The 15445-nt window shown below is 37.9% G+C and overlaps 1 protein-coding gene and 1 long non-coding RNA gene across 13 annotated transcripts in view; one reads left to right on the plus strand and one right to left on the minus strand.

Annotated features, from left to right (window-relative positions):
- NR1H4 (nuclear receptor subfamily 1 group H member 4) overlaps positions 1–13596 on the plus strand; it is a 127535-nt gene extending 113939 nt beyond the window's left edge. For all 12 annotated transcript variants that reach the window (XR_015163974.1, XR_015163972.1, XR_015163973.1 and 9 more), the window contains 3 exons: positions 2026–2172; positions 10472–10585; positions 12430–13596. Coding sequence is in view for 9 of the 12 variants with exons in the window: in XM_086400893.1 (XP_086257019.1) it covers positions 2026–2172; positions 10472–10585; positions 12430–12668 (500 nt within the window). In the remaining 3 variants the exon portion in view is untranslated. The remainder of the gene's footprint in view (positions 1–2025; positions 2173–10471; positions 10586–12429) is intronic.
- On the minus strand, positions 1914–12159 carry LOC147372290 (uncharacterized). Its single transcript, XR_015163977.1, has 3 exons — positions 11520–12159; positions 5582–5704; positions 1914–2147 (listed from the first exon to the last, which is right to left on the minus strand). It is a non-coding gene; the product is annotated as an uncharacterized LOC147372290 (long non-coding RNA).
- Positions 13597–15445: the final 1849 nt, after the last annotated feature.

The following is a 15445-nucleotide window of genomic DNA, read 5'->3' on the forward strand; positions in this document are numbered from 1 at the left end:
GAAGGCAGGCTCAGCAGGCAGGCAAAGAAGGAATCTTTGACTCCATTTTTTAAAGTTTTAGATGGAAAAACTCTGAATAAATTGGTGTCCATTGTAAGTAATTCAATCACCTGACTCAAACAACGCAGAAATATATGGAGCAGAAAGTTAGGGTTAGAAAGTCCCCTCTTCACCCACCTGTATCATCTTTATTCTAGTCCACCATTAATAGAAGTCTGGTTTGATTTCTTTCACATATTTTTATCTCTACAAATGTACACATATGTAGGTTTTTTAACGTTTATGAGATCATAAAATATATATTTCTTTGGGAGTATTTTTTTTAAGCATCTGTGATTTTCCCATGTCCATATGTGTAAATCAGTCTCATGCTTTTAAGAACTGCATAGTATTCTATTGTAATAATAATAGTTAACATTATTTAAGTACTTACTGTATGTCAAAAACTGTACTAAGTTATTTAATGCAATTGTTTCATTAATACTTCTGCCAATCCTAAGAAGCAGGTACTTTTATAATCCCCATTTTGGAGATGAAGAAAGTGAGGCATTAAGATTATGTTTTCTAATACCACAAAGATAGCAAGTGTCAAAGACAGAATTTTATTCCAGGCAACCTGATTTTAGAGACCTTATTTTATACTGTCCTCCATACTGTAATATTTTATACTGATTTACCATAATTTATTTAGGTAATCACCATTAACGGACTCTTGCTATGTTTTCAGTTCTTCAATTCATTCATTTATTCATTAAGCAAGTATTTTTGAATGCCTGTCATCAATGTAGTGACTTTTAATTCTTGGCATTACTCTCTTCTCTGAATTCTGTTGCTCTTTAATGCTTTTCCAGGGCATTTAGACTCTGATGGCATTAGTTTATTTCTATCTGTGTTCATGTGTCCATGTGTGTCTGTGTATTAATACATATATGTACATGAGTTTGTGTTTGTTTCCCATTCATTCATTTAGTCATTATAAAATTATTTAGCAAATAATTCTTGGATACAAGTTATATGTCAGGCACTTGGAACAGAAATGAATGAAACAGGCAAAGTTTCTGTCTTCAAAGTTTATACTCTAGCAGAGTGACAGACAATTAACAAATAATCCAGTAATCCTATAGTATCATGTCAGACAGTGTTAAGTTCTATGAATGAAAATAAAGAAGGTAGGGGCTAGTGAGTGCTGGGAAGTACTATTTTAGGTAGGGTCACCTTGAAGCAGAGACCTGCCTACAGTGAGGGAGTGAGGCATGGGGATAGTCGGAGAAAGGCAAACACCCTGAAGCAAAATTAGACTTGTGGGCTCACAGCAGAGCCAGGAGTCAGTGTGGCTGGAGCACAATGACTGAAGAGGAGGTGATGAAGGAGAAAAGGAGGTCAAAGAGGCTTCTGGGGACTGTAGCCTATAAGTCTGCATAAGGACTTTGGATTTTCCGGGCAGCATTATATTTCTTCAGGTCATCAGTTCTTTCCCATATTTCTCTTATTTTCCCTACCCTGCATGTGCAGTGCTGAGCTCAGAGCAGACACCTCAACATGGCCCTGATTGTGTTTTTGGCAAGGAGGGTAGAATGCCGCTTCTTCACATGAGTTGGTCAAATATTCACTTAAGCCTCTGAGTACATGTAAAATGTTTTCTGGCTTGCGGATACTTCCATTCTACAGAGTCAACCCTCCCTGACCCTTTCTGATGTGACTAAAATAATGGTTCAAAGACAATATGCTTTGTCTCCAGTATTTCATCTGAATCAGCCTGTGTCTTCCATAGTATACAAGTATATATATTTGGTGTAGACATGATATCCTTTTTTGCCCAATTCATTGACCAAATCCTGCTCAATGAATATAAAAGTCAGCTTCTATTTGGGGAATACAACAGATACTTATTAACTCGATTTGGCTACTCAGTCTTAAAACAATTACAAAGTCACTTTATGGAAATGTTCTATCAGTGGGGATGGTGAAATATTGTTATACAACATTCAACTTTTTGATACCGATTTGATTACCATCTTCATTCAGGATTTCAGACATTGGACCATGAAGATCAGATTGCTTTGCTGAAAGGGTCTGCAGTTGAAGCGATGTTTCTCCGTTCAGCTGAGATTTTCAGTAAGAAACTTCCAGCTGGACATACTGACCTACTGGAAGAAAGAATTCGAAAGAGTGGTAAGTAACTTGGTTAATGGTAAGAAACGTTTGTTCCTGCAAGTAAGAATTTGAATATGCCATGAAGGCAGGCCTCTTGCCTGTCCTATGTAATTTATGCCCATTGTGACTAGCATGGAAAATGACTCAAAAAAGAAAAGATGCAATTTAAATAGATGCAAATTTTGTGACTTGGTTCAAAAATTCTTGTTGTAATAGCAAAATACCAAAAATACTCTTTTCACTGTATTAAGATGAAGGACCAAAGGAGAACATTTTTTAAATATTGGAAAATTAGTCTGATTTTTAAAATACCATAAAGGAGTGGGGATTATTCAGTCTAGAAAAAGATCCATTTATTCGGAAACTTCAGCTATGAATGACTATGTATCAAGCTATTTATCTCAGTTCAAAGCCAAATAAGAAATAATACCAATAGCACCATTTATATATCACTTATTGGGTTTCAGGCACTGTTCTAAATACTTTATATACTGGTTCCTCAAATCCTCACAAAAATCCTTTAAGTAATATTATTCTTCCCATTTTATAGATGAAAAAACTAAGACAGAGAGTGGTTAAATAATTTTTTCAGAGATAGACAGGAAGCCTGACTTCAGAAGCCACGTGTCCTAGCCACTATACTTCACTGCCTCTCAGATAAAATGAAATAATGAATGAAAAACACAGTTTAACTTACTGTGGAGTAATACTGTGATGGGGAGGGTATGGAAATGAGGGTATGTCCTCAGGGAACTCACAGACTAGTGGAAAAGTAAGGTGTCCAAGCCAGTGATTCCAAAGGAGTGTAAGAGAGACTGTAAGGAATATGTATGTAAAATGAAGGTGAAGCCTAAAGATGTGCCTCCCTTCTGCCAAATCTTCCTGGTGAGTCAGAAAAGGCATGTAAAATTACAGTTGAACCATGGAGGATGGTTATGAACTTGTCAAGCCACAAAAGTCTGAAAAAGGCATTCCAAGAGATATAGCCTTTACAATATAATAATATAGAAACTGCAGGTACAAAGATATGGAGAAATGAGACAGCATCCATGTATAGGACTGACATATACCTTGATATTGCTGCAAGACAATATTTTTGGAGCTGAAAATGCAGTGAATGCTAGATTATTAAGGATGTTGAATGCCACAAAAGTAGCTTTAGTTCTTATGTAATTGGGATTCTTGGTAATATTCTGAACAGATACGATATGACCATAAAACGCAAAGATCTTTATTGTGAAGGAAGGTTTGGAGGAATTAAGACAAGTAGCAGGTCTCTATAAAGAGACCAATGTAATAACTAGGTGAGAAGACATGAGGGTCTTACAGACTAACAACATGTAGTGATCAAAAAGAAAAGACCTTACTTGATAACATAAGTTACAGAACTTGTAATACTGCAAATTTGAGAAAAGTTCAAGAATGAAGTTTTCTAGAACAGTCTGTATAAAGAAACATGCATGCCTCTGGCTCATAAGATACTTTACCCAAACAGCAGCCACATATCGTGACAATAAAAACCACCCAAATTCATGTGCTGCTTCATATTTTTAATCTATAGTGATGCTTCCATTTATTAATATTTATGAATTTGCTTCCCCCAGTGGATTTTCAGAACATTGCCTTTTCCCCACACCATATAAAAATCTGATCTTGCAAGATGACCTTTCAGAATAACTTTATTTTTATGCAAATATAACACATTCTTATTTCTATTGTATGTTTAATTCCAGAATAACATTTCAAAGTTACCCTGTTTAAGCCTACAGAGCTCTTTAAAGAATATAATGTAAAATTTCTTTTCCTGTTCTTCAAATTCATACTCTTTTGTTTGCTATTATTAAATCCCATTACACCCACCAAGATACTGTCTCCCGAGATACATTTACTTAGTGAGGATTACAGTGTTTATTTATGTTAATTGAGGCTTCAGAATATATTTCTGACACAACCTGTGGCTGAGTTGTTTTTTTCATAATTCTAGTGCATCAGTTTTTTATTCCTAATGTGGTATTATGCAAAATTCATTTGTAACCTGGAATTTTTAATAAAAATAGGAATAATCATATGATACCATAAAATATGATAGAACTGAAAAGGGCTTGCCGACACTAATTAGTTTACATTTTTACATTAAGGAAATTAGCAATACCTCCTCACAGACTTAACAACTTGTTCTGTTATGTTCACTTCAAATTGAAATAACCTGTGAAAACTATAGTGTTTTTTTGGCCTTTTTTGATTACCCACAACAGACATAAGTGAAATATTCAATTCAGTAAGTGTTTATTAAGATGACAATATACCTTGTGATTTTGCAATGGTTTGCTTTTACAAGCATCATCTTCTTAGTATTTCCAATGGCCTCTAAAGGTGAGGGCTATGTTCCTATTTTATAATTGGGGAAAGGCTTACATGGGCTGGGTGACCTGCCCAGGGTCATACAGCTAATCAGCAGACTATCAGGAGATGAACACAGGTGTTCTACTCAAAGCCCAGCACTATTTCTGTACATTGTACCTGTCACTTGCTAAGATCTAATATTTGCCCCGCTACTAGCTGGTAGGGAATATAAAGACCCAGTAAGACATGGTTCTTCCCCTTTGGTTGACTGAAGAAGGCACAAGAAGCAACTATCAATCTGAAATTGCATTTAAGCAAATAATAGAATGAATAGAGACAATGAGGTCAGAGGAAAGAGAGATGCTTATTAGAATGATGGACTTGTTGTAGTATAGTAAAGCATACCGTATATAGTATATGTTTTCTGCTTTTTAAATATATATGATTTTGCTGCTTTAACTTACACAAAATGAAAATTGTTATAAAAGCTAAATTCTCTAATGAAGCAGATTTAAACTGTCAGTTCATAGACTGTTTGTTCATAGACCTTTGAAAGAAAGGTTGGAAATGTACAGAGACAAATGACAGAATATTTATAAGAAAGTTTCAATTCTTAAATTTTAGAAATCTTACAACTTCTCATGTTGCTTTTCAAAGTGGTCACATGATTATTTTGGCATGGGACAAATTTGGGGGTCAAATTATAGGAAGAAACCCCTTCAAAATAAGAGATAGTATTAAAGTAACACAAGTGTCAATATTTCCATTGCCCCTCAGCAGTATTCCCCAAGCCTGTTTTACTTGTCCAGTTTGGGACATTATGTATTTATTTATGCGTTTGTCTCCTCCATCAATCTGTGAACCACTTGAGAACTGTTCCCAGCACTAACACAGTGCCCGGCACAGACAAGGTGCACAAAAATTGGTGAATTTGGTTGAGATGAATCCGAAATTTGACAGTCCAAACCCTGGCAACTCTTAAGCACCATTATCCTAAGATAAATTTTAGCCACTCAGACTACTGGAAAGTATTAAATATCTTAAATATTTTAATCAAGGCAACAGTATGGCAAAAATGACTCACTGAGTGGAGGTTAGCAATTGAAACAGAGGCCAAGGTCCAATCTCTTAGCACCGCAAGAATATTTCCATTGTCTGAATGGCATCCTTTCTCCTAGTACATCTCACGGCTATGTAACCTTCATTGCTAGGAACAAACAAAACATAATATTGCATAATTTAACAAGCATTTATTAATCTCCTACTGTGTCTCCAGTAGGATGCTAGTTACTAAGGACACAGATATGAATAAGAAACATCTTTATTGGTCAGGCAGTGTGCCAAGCACTGGGGATAGAGCAGTTGACTCCTGTTCTTATAAAATGTAGATGGTATTTCACACTCTAATGGGAGGGAGAGATTTGAATTGTGAGAGGTGCAATAGAATTGAACATAGAGGAGGAAACAACTAATTCTGCTTCAACATGACAGGAAAAGCTCCACCAAAAAAGCAAAATTTGAACTTGGCCTTGAAATATGAGTAGGGTGTCCTAGCCAAATGAGGATGCCTTGTATATGTGCATTTGTGTTTGGTACACACACACATACCTCTGCTTTATTTTTGCCCCCAATTAAAACTAGGAAGTTAATTAGGAAATAAAGACATTTACATTTAAAGTAACTTTAAAGAGCATAGTGTTAATTCTATCACATGGTTATTCTCTCAGAGAATATTTATCATTGGAAAAATAATTTATAAATCACAGACTTTTTTTAAGGAAAACAAAAAACAGAGAAGCAGAAACAGTGATTTTTTTTTTTTTTACAACTAACATTTTCATGGTAGGCTTTGTGATTAAATTAGAAAATAGCCCCCTCTTGTGACCAAAAATCAACTAATTGGACTTAGAACAAGTTTCTGGAGGAGGAGGAAGCAGGAAAACAAGAAAAGACTGCCCCTTCAGGATGATGCTGTTGTTACATTGCTTATGTTAGAAATTGCTGGCTCAGAAATACTTAAAGCATCTCTTTGTTTATGCTGGCATGATTAATTCTGATTATCCACTCTAATTCCAAAAGCAACTTTATATTTATCTATCCTGTAGGAAAATAATTTTTTAAACTCTTCTATTATTTATTTTCTACATTTTCTCTATGTTCACTGTTGGTCTTTACAATGAACATTTACAAGATGAACATTTTTAATAAACATTTTAACCTGTTTCCCACCCCCGCCAATTACCAGTTGCAATTAGATAGCTAATGGTATCATCTTTGGAAGGTGAAAGGGATTTGGGAAAACAAAATAAGAAATTAGGTAGTCAAAGATGATTTCATAAATATTTTCAAATCAGTTGCCTGCTTCCCTGGTAGCTCAGTTTGTAAGAATCTGCCTGCAATGCAGGAGATGGGGGTTCAGTCCCTGGGTTGGGAAGATCCCCTGGAGAAGGAAATGGCAATCCACTCCAGTATTCTTGCCTGAAGAATCCCATGGACCGAGGAGCCTGGCAGGCTATAGTCCAAGGGATCACAAGAGTCGGACACAACTTAGCAACTAAACCACCACCAACCTTATCTCCAAACCTTTATGTATTTTTTAAAATAATATTTTAGGTAACTGCAGCTGATAAGTATAGTACTCAAATATAGAAGACTGCCATTTCTCAAAAGTGAAAAAGAGTGGCCTTATTAACAAATACAGATCTTAGCTTGGCTTTAATACCTAGAAAAATACTGAGGCAAATCACTGATCAGCCAGTTTGTATTCATCTCTAGCAAACTGCAGGATGCAAAAACAAAACAAAAAGCAAAAATACAGCTTTGTAAATACAGAAGTACATGAGCTTAATCAAAAATTAAGATGGAATGAATGTATTGACCCAATTTCCTGAATAATGACAATAATAGTTCTTATTATGATTATTTGCTCTAACATTTATGAGGGTTTAACATTTACTGAGAGTTTACCATGAGCCAGACAGGATGCTGCATCTGAGCTGGTGGCTCAGATGGTAAAGAATTTGCCTGCAATGCAGGAGATCTGGATTCTATCCCTAGGTAAGGAAGATTCCCTGGAGGAAGTAATGGCAACCCACTCCAGTATTCTTGCCTGGAGAATTCCATGGACAGAGGAGCCTCGAGGGCTACAGTCCATAGGGTTGCAAAGAGTCGGACACTACTGAACGACTAACATTTTCACTTTCACTATACTAAGTACCTAACAATTACCCTCAAGTAGAGTGACTAAAGGCTAGGCATGGTGCTAAGAACTCTACATATTTTATCTCATTTAATACTATTGTTACAATTCACATTTCACAGATGAGGAAACTGAGGCCTAAAGAGTTTAAGTAGTGTGCCCAAGATCAAATCATAGGTCAGCTTTTAGACTCAGACTTACTACCTCTTTAACTACTATGCCTGTTGGCAACCAGGACTAGTAGTCCCAGCCTACATACTCCAGCTGTCTGAATTTTAAGTTGTATCTAGCTTGATCATGCGGAGAAGGCAATGGTACCCCACTCTAGTACTCCTGCCTGGAAAATCCCATGGATGGAGGAGCCTGGTAGGCTGCAGTCCATGGGGTCGCTAAGAGTCAGGCACACCTGAGCGACTTCACTTTCACTTTTCACTTTCATGCATTGGAGAAGGAAATGGCAACCCACTCCAGTGTTCTTGCCTGGAGAATCCTAGGGACGGGGGAGCCTGGTGGGCTGCCGTCTATGTGGTCGCACAGAGTCGGACACGACTGAAGTGACTTAGCAGCAGCAGCAGCAGCTTGATCATGGGCATTCACTTCAATCTGTAATAGCTGGATAGAGGGAAGTCTTCCACACGATGTCATCCCCAAGTTGTTCAACAAAGACACTACTGTTAAGAGAGCCCACTGGGGTCGATTAAGCATTGAAGGGGAGAAAAGTGCTATTTTGATTAAAAGAGAGAAAGGCCAGGGATTCTGTTTGAGAAGATTCTTCAGATTCATCTAAAGATGAGGATTCAGACTTTCTAAGCCTGTGAAATGTACTATTAGATGATAATTATACTCTTTTAGCATTTGGAATCCAATTTTACTTGATATGTTTTCAACTAAGCTCTCAGGCTTTAGGTCTAGTTTGGGATGAAATAGAGTTGTCTATTGTGAACCAATTCTGGGAAACTCGGTCTCATCTTAAGTCATCCATAAGTCACAACACAACCTTTCTTTTTTTTACTTTCTGCACAATTCCCTAATCAAAGCTTTTCTGGAGTGGGGCCAAGCACAGAACAGGCACCAAACTAATCGCTTTTGAATGACTGGAGGAAATGGCACAAAGGAATCTTAAATTATGAAGAGGAGTAAGTTATAAAGGAGGAGGAGGGTATTGCAAGCAGAGAAAATAACATGTATAAAACTGAGCAATAAGAATTGTTTAGGGAACTCCAAGTGCCTGAACACGGCTGGAGTAAAGGCTGTGTGATAGAAAGACGGTACCTCTTAGTCACAACTAAGAGCCAGGACTCTGGGGCCTACTAGCTTTGGTTTGAACCCTGGTTCCACTTTTCACCAGCTATGTGTCTTTGGTCAAGTTATGTAACCTCTCTGTGCCCATGGGCACAGGTGTGAGAAAGATTAAATGAGTCCCAGTGCAAGAAGTGCTTAGAACAGCACCTAATACATAGTGAGTACTCAAATGTTAACTCCTATTGCTATCATGTGGGTGAGTAGTCGGTGGTGGGAAAGGCCGGGGACAGGGCCTAGAGTTTCCTATGTAAAAAGGAAGGCATTTATGCCAAAACCATGGAGAGTTTTTGGAGGTTTGAAAGAATTGGGGAGACATGGTGTGGTTTGAATTTTAGAAGGGTGATTCTGGGATGGATTGAAAGGGACCACACTGAAAACAGGAAGACCAGTGAGGAGGCAGGTGGAATAATCCAGATGAAAACAATTAAAAACTTAAACTAAGTCAACCAGGTGCCAAGTGAGAGTTAGCTGGTCAAATCCAGAGGACTCAGCACTGGACTGAGTTAAAGGGAGGCTGAATCTTGGTTACCAGGTGGAGACAATTGGGTGGGTGAGGATACCAGTCACTAAGGATGGGAACATCAGGAAAGAAGTGGATTTGGAGGAAGATGGGGAATTTAGTTCTGTACATGGTGTCTTTGCTTTTGGACATGCTGAGTTTGAAGAGAAAAGCCAAGTACCATTGCCTGGTAGGCAGGGGATAAACAGTTTGATACTTCGGAGAGAGATTGGAACTCTGTTAAGAACTCTGCTGCTGCTGCTGCTGCTAAGTCGCTTCAGTCGTGTCCGATTCTGTGCGACCCCATAGACAGCAGCCCACCAGGCTCCCCCGTCCCTGGGATTCTCCAGGCAAGAACACTGTAGTGGGTTGCCACTTCCTTCTCCAATACATCAAAGGGAAAACGGAAAGTGAAGTCGCTCAGTTATGTCCGACTCTTTGCGACCCCATGGACTGCAGCCTACCAGGCTCCTCCATCCATGGGATTCTCCAAGCAAGAACACTGGAGTGGGGTGCCATTGCCTTCTCCGGTAAAGAACTCTAGCTACTGTATTAAGTAGAGTTTATACTTCTGGACTAAAGAACAATAATTTTTCGTTGGTTAATATGCTGTCTATGTCTTGATTATTAGATAGTGATATTTAAAAGATTAACTAAGCCCCATCTAGAACATGGTGAAGTTCAGAGATTCTTTTGGTAATTCAAGAATATTATCATTTATTGTCACATATTGTGACTAAAACAAAGGCACAGTCAAGATCAAAGATAAATCATTGATTAGTTTATATTTTAAGGATTTCATTAACTGATCTTTTTTGCAGTGCCTCACCTTTAACTCAGATATTTATATATAGTCATTATTTAAATGTATGTATGTGGGTATAAATATTGTCTGTGTGTGTTTGTAGTTTTACACTTTTCAGTCATTCAAAAATTTTATTATGCCTCTGCAATTTTTCAACTTTCCCCCATAGGTATCTCTGATGAATATATAACACCTATGTTTAGCTTTTATAAAAGTGTTGCTGAATTGAAAATGACTCAAGAAGAGTATGCTCTGCTTACAGCTATTGTTATCCTCTCTCCAGGTAATTTCAATGTTATATCTTTATTTTTATTCCATTTTTCGGTTTTCCTCTCAAGTTTAGTAGGAATGTTAAGGAAAATCTTGGATAAAAAACATAAAGAGAAAGTAAAATGGCCTATAATTCCATCACTCAGATTGAACCATTGTTAACATTTCAGTGTAGTTCTCAGCCTTTTTCTGAACATCATGCTCATTCATTTAATAATTGCATTTTGAACGCCTTTATACACTAAACATGTTTCCAGACATTGCGGGATATAGCAGCAAAGAAACAGGAAGGATGTAGTTTATATCCTAGCAGAGTGAGAAAGACAATGAATAAAGAAACAAACAAAAAGAAGTTTCAGGATGTGGTAATACTACAAAAAAATTAAGATGTCATATAAGGAAAGAAATTGGCAGCAAAATGCTGTTATAATCAGTAGTCAGGGAAGGCTCATCTAAAGAGTTGAAATTTGAGCAAGACATAAATAAAACTATATACTTTTTTAACATAATAAAGAATATACTGTCTTTATACTTTTTCCATGTCATTAAAAATCATACTGGTAGAATTTTGTTGCAATATGTACATCATGTTGTATGATGTATAATCATTTACTTAGTTGTTACCATGTTTGGATATTCAAGATGTTTCCAGATTTGTCATTACTGTTTTTTTTAAACAATATTGAAATGAATCTCTGTACATAAAATTTGTCTATATTTTTTGATTAATTATTTGGGAATAAGTAATGTCATGTTCCTGATTTGTAAAGCTTAATTACAGTGTTAGCCTTAAACCATTTTAATATATGATACTCTGGCAGATGCTATTAATAGTTGTTACTTTGTTTTACCATGAGAAATTATAATTTTAGAAAGAATGACCCAGAAATTCCACTCCTCAGAATATACTCACCACAAATGACACTTATATCTATTCTTGGGGTTACCTTTTGGGTGCATTTGTCACCAAGTCCAAGCTCGTACTGCTCCCCACATGGTGGTCCGAAAAATCAAGAGATGAGTTGTTAGGATAAGGAATAGCAACTTTATCTGGAAAGCCAGCAGACTAGGATGGTGGACTAGTGTTCCAAAGAACCATCTCACCCAAGTTAGAACTCAGGCTTCTTTTATAATAAAATTGGAGCAGGTGTTGTTGGTTGCTGCAAACTTCTTGGTGCTGGAATCCTTTGTTCTTGCAGCTGTCCAGGTAGGTCTGGTTATAATCTTCCTATAAACCTCCAACAAGACAAATGTTATTCTCTGTTCTGCAACATTTTATCTCTAAATGAATGGAAAAGTGTCTTACTTTTAAAGGTCAGAGCCTTGAGAATGGGTTATTCTGTATATTTCAGGCTCCAGGCAACATTCTATTACAAAGTGCAGAGTTAAAATGACTAAGCATAGGTAACAGAGTACACAGTTTAAAACCAAAGGAGTAGTGTGCAGTCTTTCCTGAACACATTGATTGGAGGGAGAATTTAGGCAGGCCTCTGCGGGGCAGTTGGAGAAGGAAATGGCAACCCACTCCAGTGTTCTTGCCTGGAGAATCCCAGGGATGGGGGAGCCTGGTGGGCTGCCGTCTATGGGGTCGCACAGAGTCGGACACGACTGAAGCGACTTAGCAGCAGCAGCAGCAGCAGCAGCTGGGGGACAGTAAAGGTTTTATAGCTTGATCTAATTGTGATTACAGGAGTATATATACATGTGTGTAAAAATTCATCAATGTGAATACTTTGCCTATTTTAAGTGTACAGTATTTGTAAGTTACAGTTCAAAAAAAGTTAACCTTGCTGTAATTATGCCAAATTTTTACTTTTCCACTTTTTTTTGTCATTTTATTTTGAACTTGAAAAACAGATAGACAATACATAAAGGACAGAGAGGCAGTAGAGAAGCTTCAGGAACCACTGCTTGATGTGCTACAAAAGTTATGTAAGATTCATCAGCCTGAGAATCCTCAACATTTTGCCTGTCTTCTGGGTCGCCTGACTGAGTTGAGGACATTCAACCATCACCACGCAGACATGCTTATGTCATGGAGAGTGAATGACCACAAGTTTACCCCACTTCTCTGTGAAATCTGGGATGTGCAGTGATGAGCACTGCAGAGGCAGGGTCCAGCTCTTCATTTTCCTGATATAAATCTGATACATAACTTTCTTTTATTGCATTTGTACCTGGCTTCATGCCAGAATTTTCCTCTATATTTATGCGGTAGTTATATAACCCTAACTGTAAATATGGGGCTAGGTTGAAATACTCTCTATACTGTATTTTACAAAGCTTCAGGGAATTTTTCATTCAAATTGGCATGCCCTGTTTGCCAAATTAAATTAATCATTACTGTAAGTCTGTGGAAATAGGGAAAACTCTCATTTTGCTCTTCATCTTACCTTATTGCATATATTTTATTAAAGAGTTGTGTTCAATTTGGGCAATAAACCGAACATAATGGCAACAGGCTTTTCTTTGGGAACAAAATTTGAAAAATATGCAAACTTATTTCTTTAAATGATGAATGGCATCCTATTGAGTCTGAGGGGGTAATTTCCACAAAGATAAACTCTTACAACATAAATAGCGCTTTTCTCATCCCCGGAGGTCCTGGTGAATATTCATTCATTTGTGATAGCCCTTTGATAATTTCTTATTCGTCAAAGTTCACAGAGCATAGCATATAGAAAAGTTAATGATTCTCACATAAAATATTCCCTCAAGCAAATTCTTTCCCTACTTAGGATCCTGAGGTGGCATTTACAAATTCAAGTATGCAGATAACTCCAGTGATGGGACATTCCCTTTTCTCTCATAAAAGTGCTCTCTATTGGCTTTATGCATGTAATTACTCATTTTTCATTTATTTGTTTGTTTTGCTTTTGGAAAACACTCCTTCAGCTGGGTGCACAGCTGTGTATACTTCCCCTAAAGCAGGAATTAGTTCATTTCCTTCCTTCATTGTTATATTGTTGCATTCTTATCCCCACCATCCTTCAGTAAATATAATAAAACACCTTCTGTAAGTAATGGGTTTACATGTCCCTTAACTCCTGAAATCAGCCAAATTGGAGCTTGCTTAGCAGCAAAGAGTTTTTCATTTTAAAATATTAAGGCAATCCTGAAGTTCTAACAAAGGCTAGTCAGTAGAAAAGGAGTGAGTTGGGGCTAACATTAGTTGAATTCCATTTGTTTCAACAAGAAAAAAGACTTGAGTCCCCACTAAGTAAAATCTTTATGCTAATCTCCATGGGAGATATAAAGATGATGAAGACCCAGTAACTGCCTGGAGGGGCTTAAAAGAAAAGCAGAGGAAAGTGCTGTGGGCTTACCTGGGAAAATCTCATGGGGGAGGTCCTGAAGAATAGTCAGGACTTCATGGGTCAGGGTAAGAAAGGAGAGGATTCAAGGTGAACACAGTGGCAGGAGCCAAAGAAGGGGAGGTGGGGGAGTTGTACAGATGTTTAAGGACCAGGAGGAATGTGGGCCAGAGAGGGAGGGGCACAGTGCCTTTGTAAGCCTCAGTTTCACCTCTGCAAAATAAAGCTCTCAGTACCCACCATCAAAAGGGATTGAGCTGATGAATGAAGAGTAAATGGGAAATTGCAGACTCACCAGGGAAGTGGGTGGTGAGGAAAGGACATTTAAGACAGAGAAGTAAATTTCTGGATGCCTGAAGGAGAAGGGTCAGTTTGGGGAACTGAGTGTTTTGGTGTTTCCAGATCCTAAGGCATCTGGGGGAAAAGCAAGTGGTGGGAACTGAGCTGGAGCTGAGGGTGTCCTATAGATAGAGATAGAAGTTAATCTCTTAGGTCTGGACTTACTCAGGTGGTTAAGACCTTGTGATAGCAAGTATTATAACTTGTCCCCAGTTCCTGACATGGAGATTCTAAAACTCTTGGCATTACCTGAGTGATAGGAGGATCTTTATTATTCATAACAAGATCCTTTCATCCTTACCTGAGTTAATGCTAATAAGGTGACTCTTGGTGGGCCTCTAGATGCTTTAGGGTGGAGGATGGTTACCAGAGGAACCAACCACGTGATTAGAGGGTTAGAATTCAGTCCCATTCCTTGAACTCTGGGGAAGGGAGAGGAACATTGAGATCAATGTCAGTTGCCAATGGCCAGTGATTTAATCATTCATGCCTATGTAATGGAAATTCCAATTTAAAAAACCCACTAAATGATAGTATTTGGAGAGCTTCTGGGCTGGTGAACACATTGAGGTGCAGAAGGGTGATGTGCCAGAGAGTGTTTAAGCTCCACACCCTCCTCCATTTACCCTTTGTCTCTTTCATTTGACTCTTCCTGAGATGTAGCCTTTATAATACACTGGTAATAGTAAGTGAACTGCTTTCCTGAGTTCTGTGAGCCAAACCAGCAAATTAACAAACCTAGAGAGGGAATCACCTATACATATCTTATTTCCACATACGGGCACATTTTGAGGTTCCTAGACAGCATATTAAAAAGCAGAGACATCACTTTGCCACCAAAGATTTGATGCTTTCAAATTGTGGTGCTGGAGAAGACTCTTGAGAGTCTCTTGGACAACAAGAAGATTAAACCAGTCAATCCTAAAGGAAATGAGCCCTGAATATTTATTGGAAGGACTGATGCTGAAGCTGAAGCTCCAATACTTTGGCCACCTGATGTGAAGAGCTGACTCACTGGAAAAGACCCTGATATTGGGAAAGATTTAAAGCAGAAGAAGGGGATGACAGAGGATGAGATGGTTGGATGGCATCACTGACTCAATGGACATGAGTTTGAGCAAACTCTGGGAGATACTGAAGGCCAGGGAAGCCTGGAGTGCTGAAGTCCATGGGGTCACAAAGAGTCAGACATGACTGAGTGACTGAACAACAACTAAGGT

The sequence above is a fragment of the Bos grunniens genome, chromosome 5, assembly GCF_055505025.1.
Source record: "Bos grunniens cultivar Pamir isolate PY7600 chromosome 5, Bosgru_T2T1.0, whole genome shotgun sequence".
Lineage (NCBI taxonomy): Eukaryota > Metazoa > Chordata > Mammalia > Artiodactyla > Bovidae > Bos > Bos grunniens.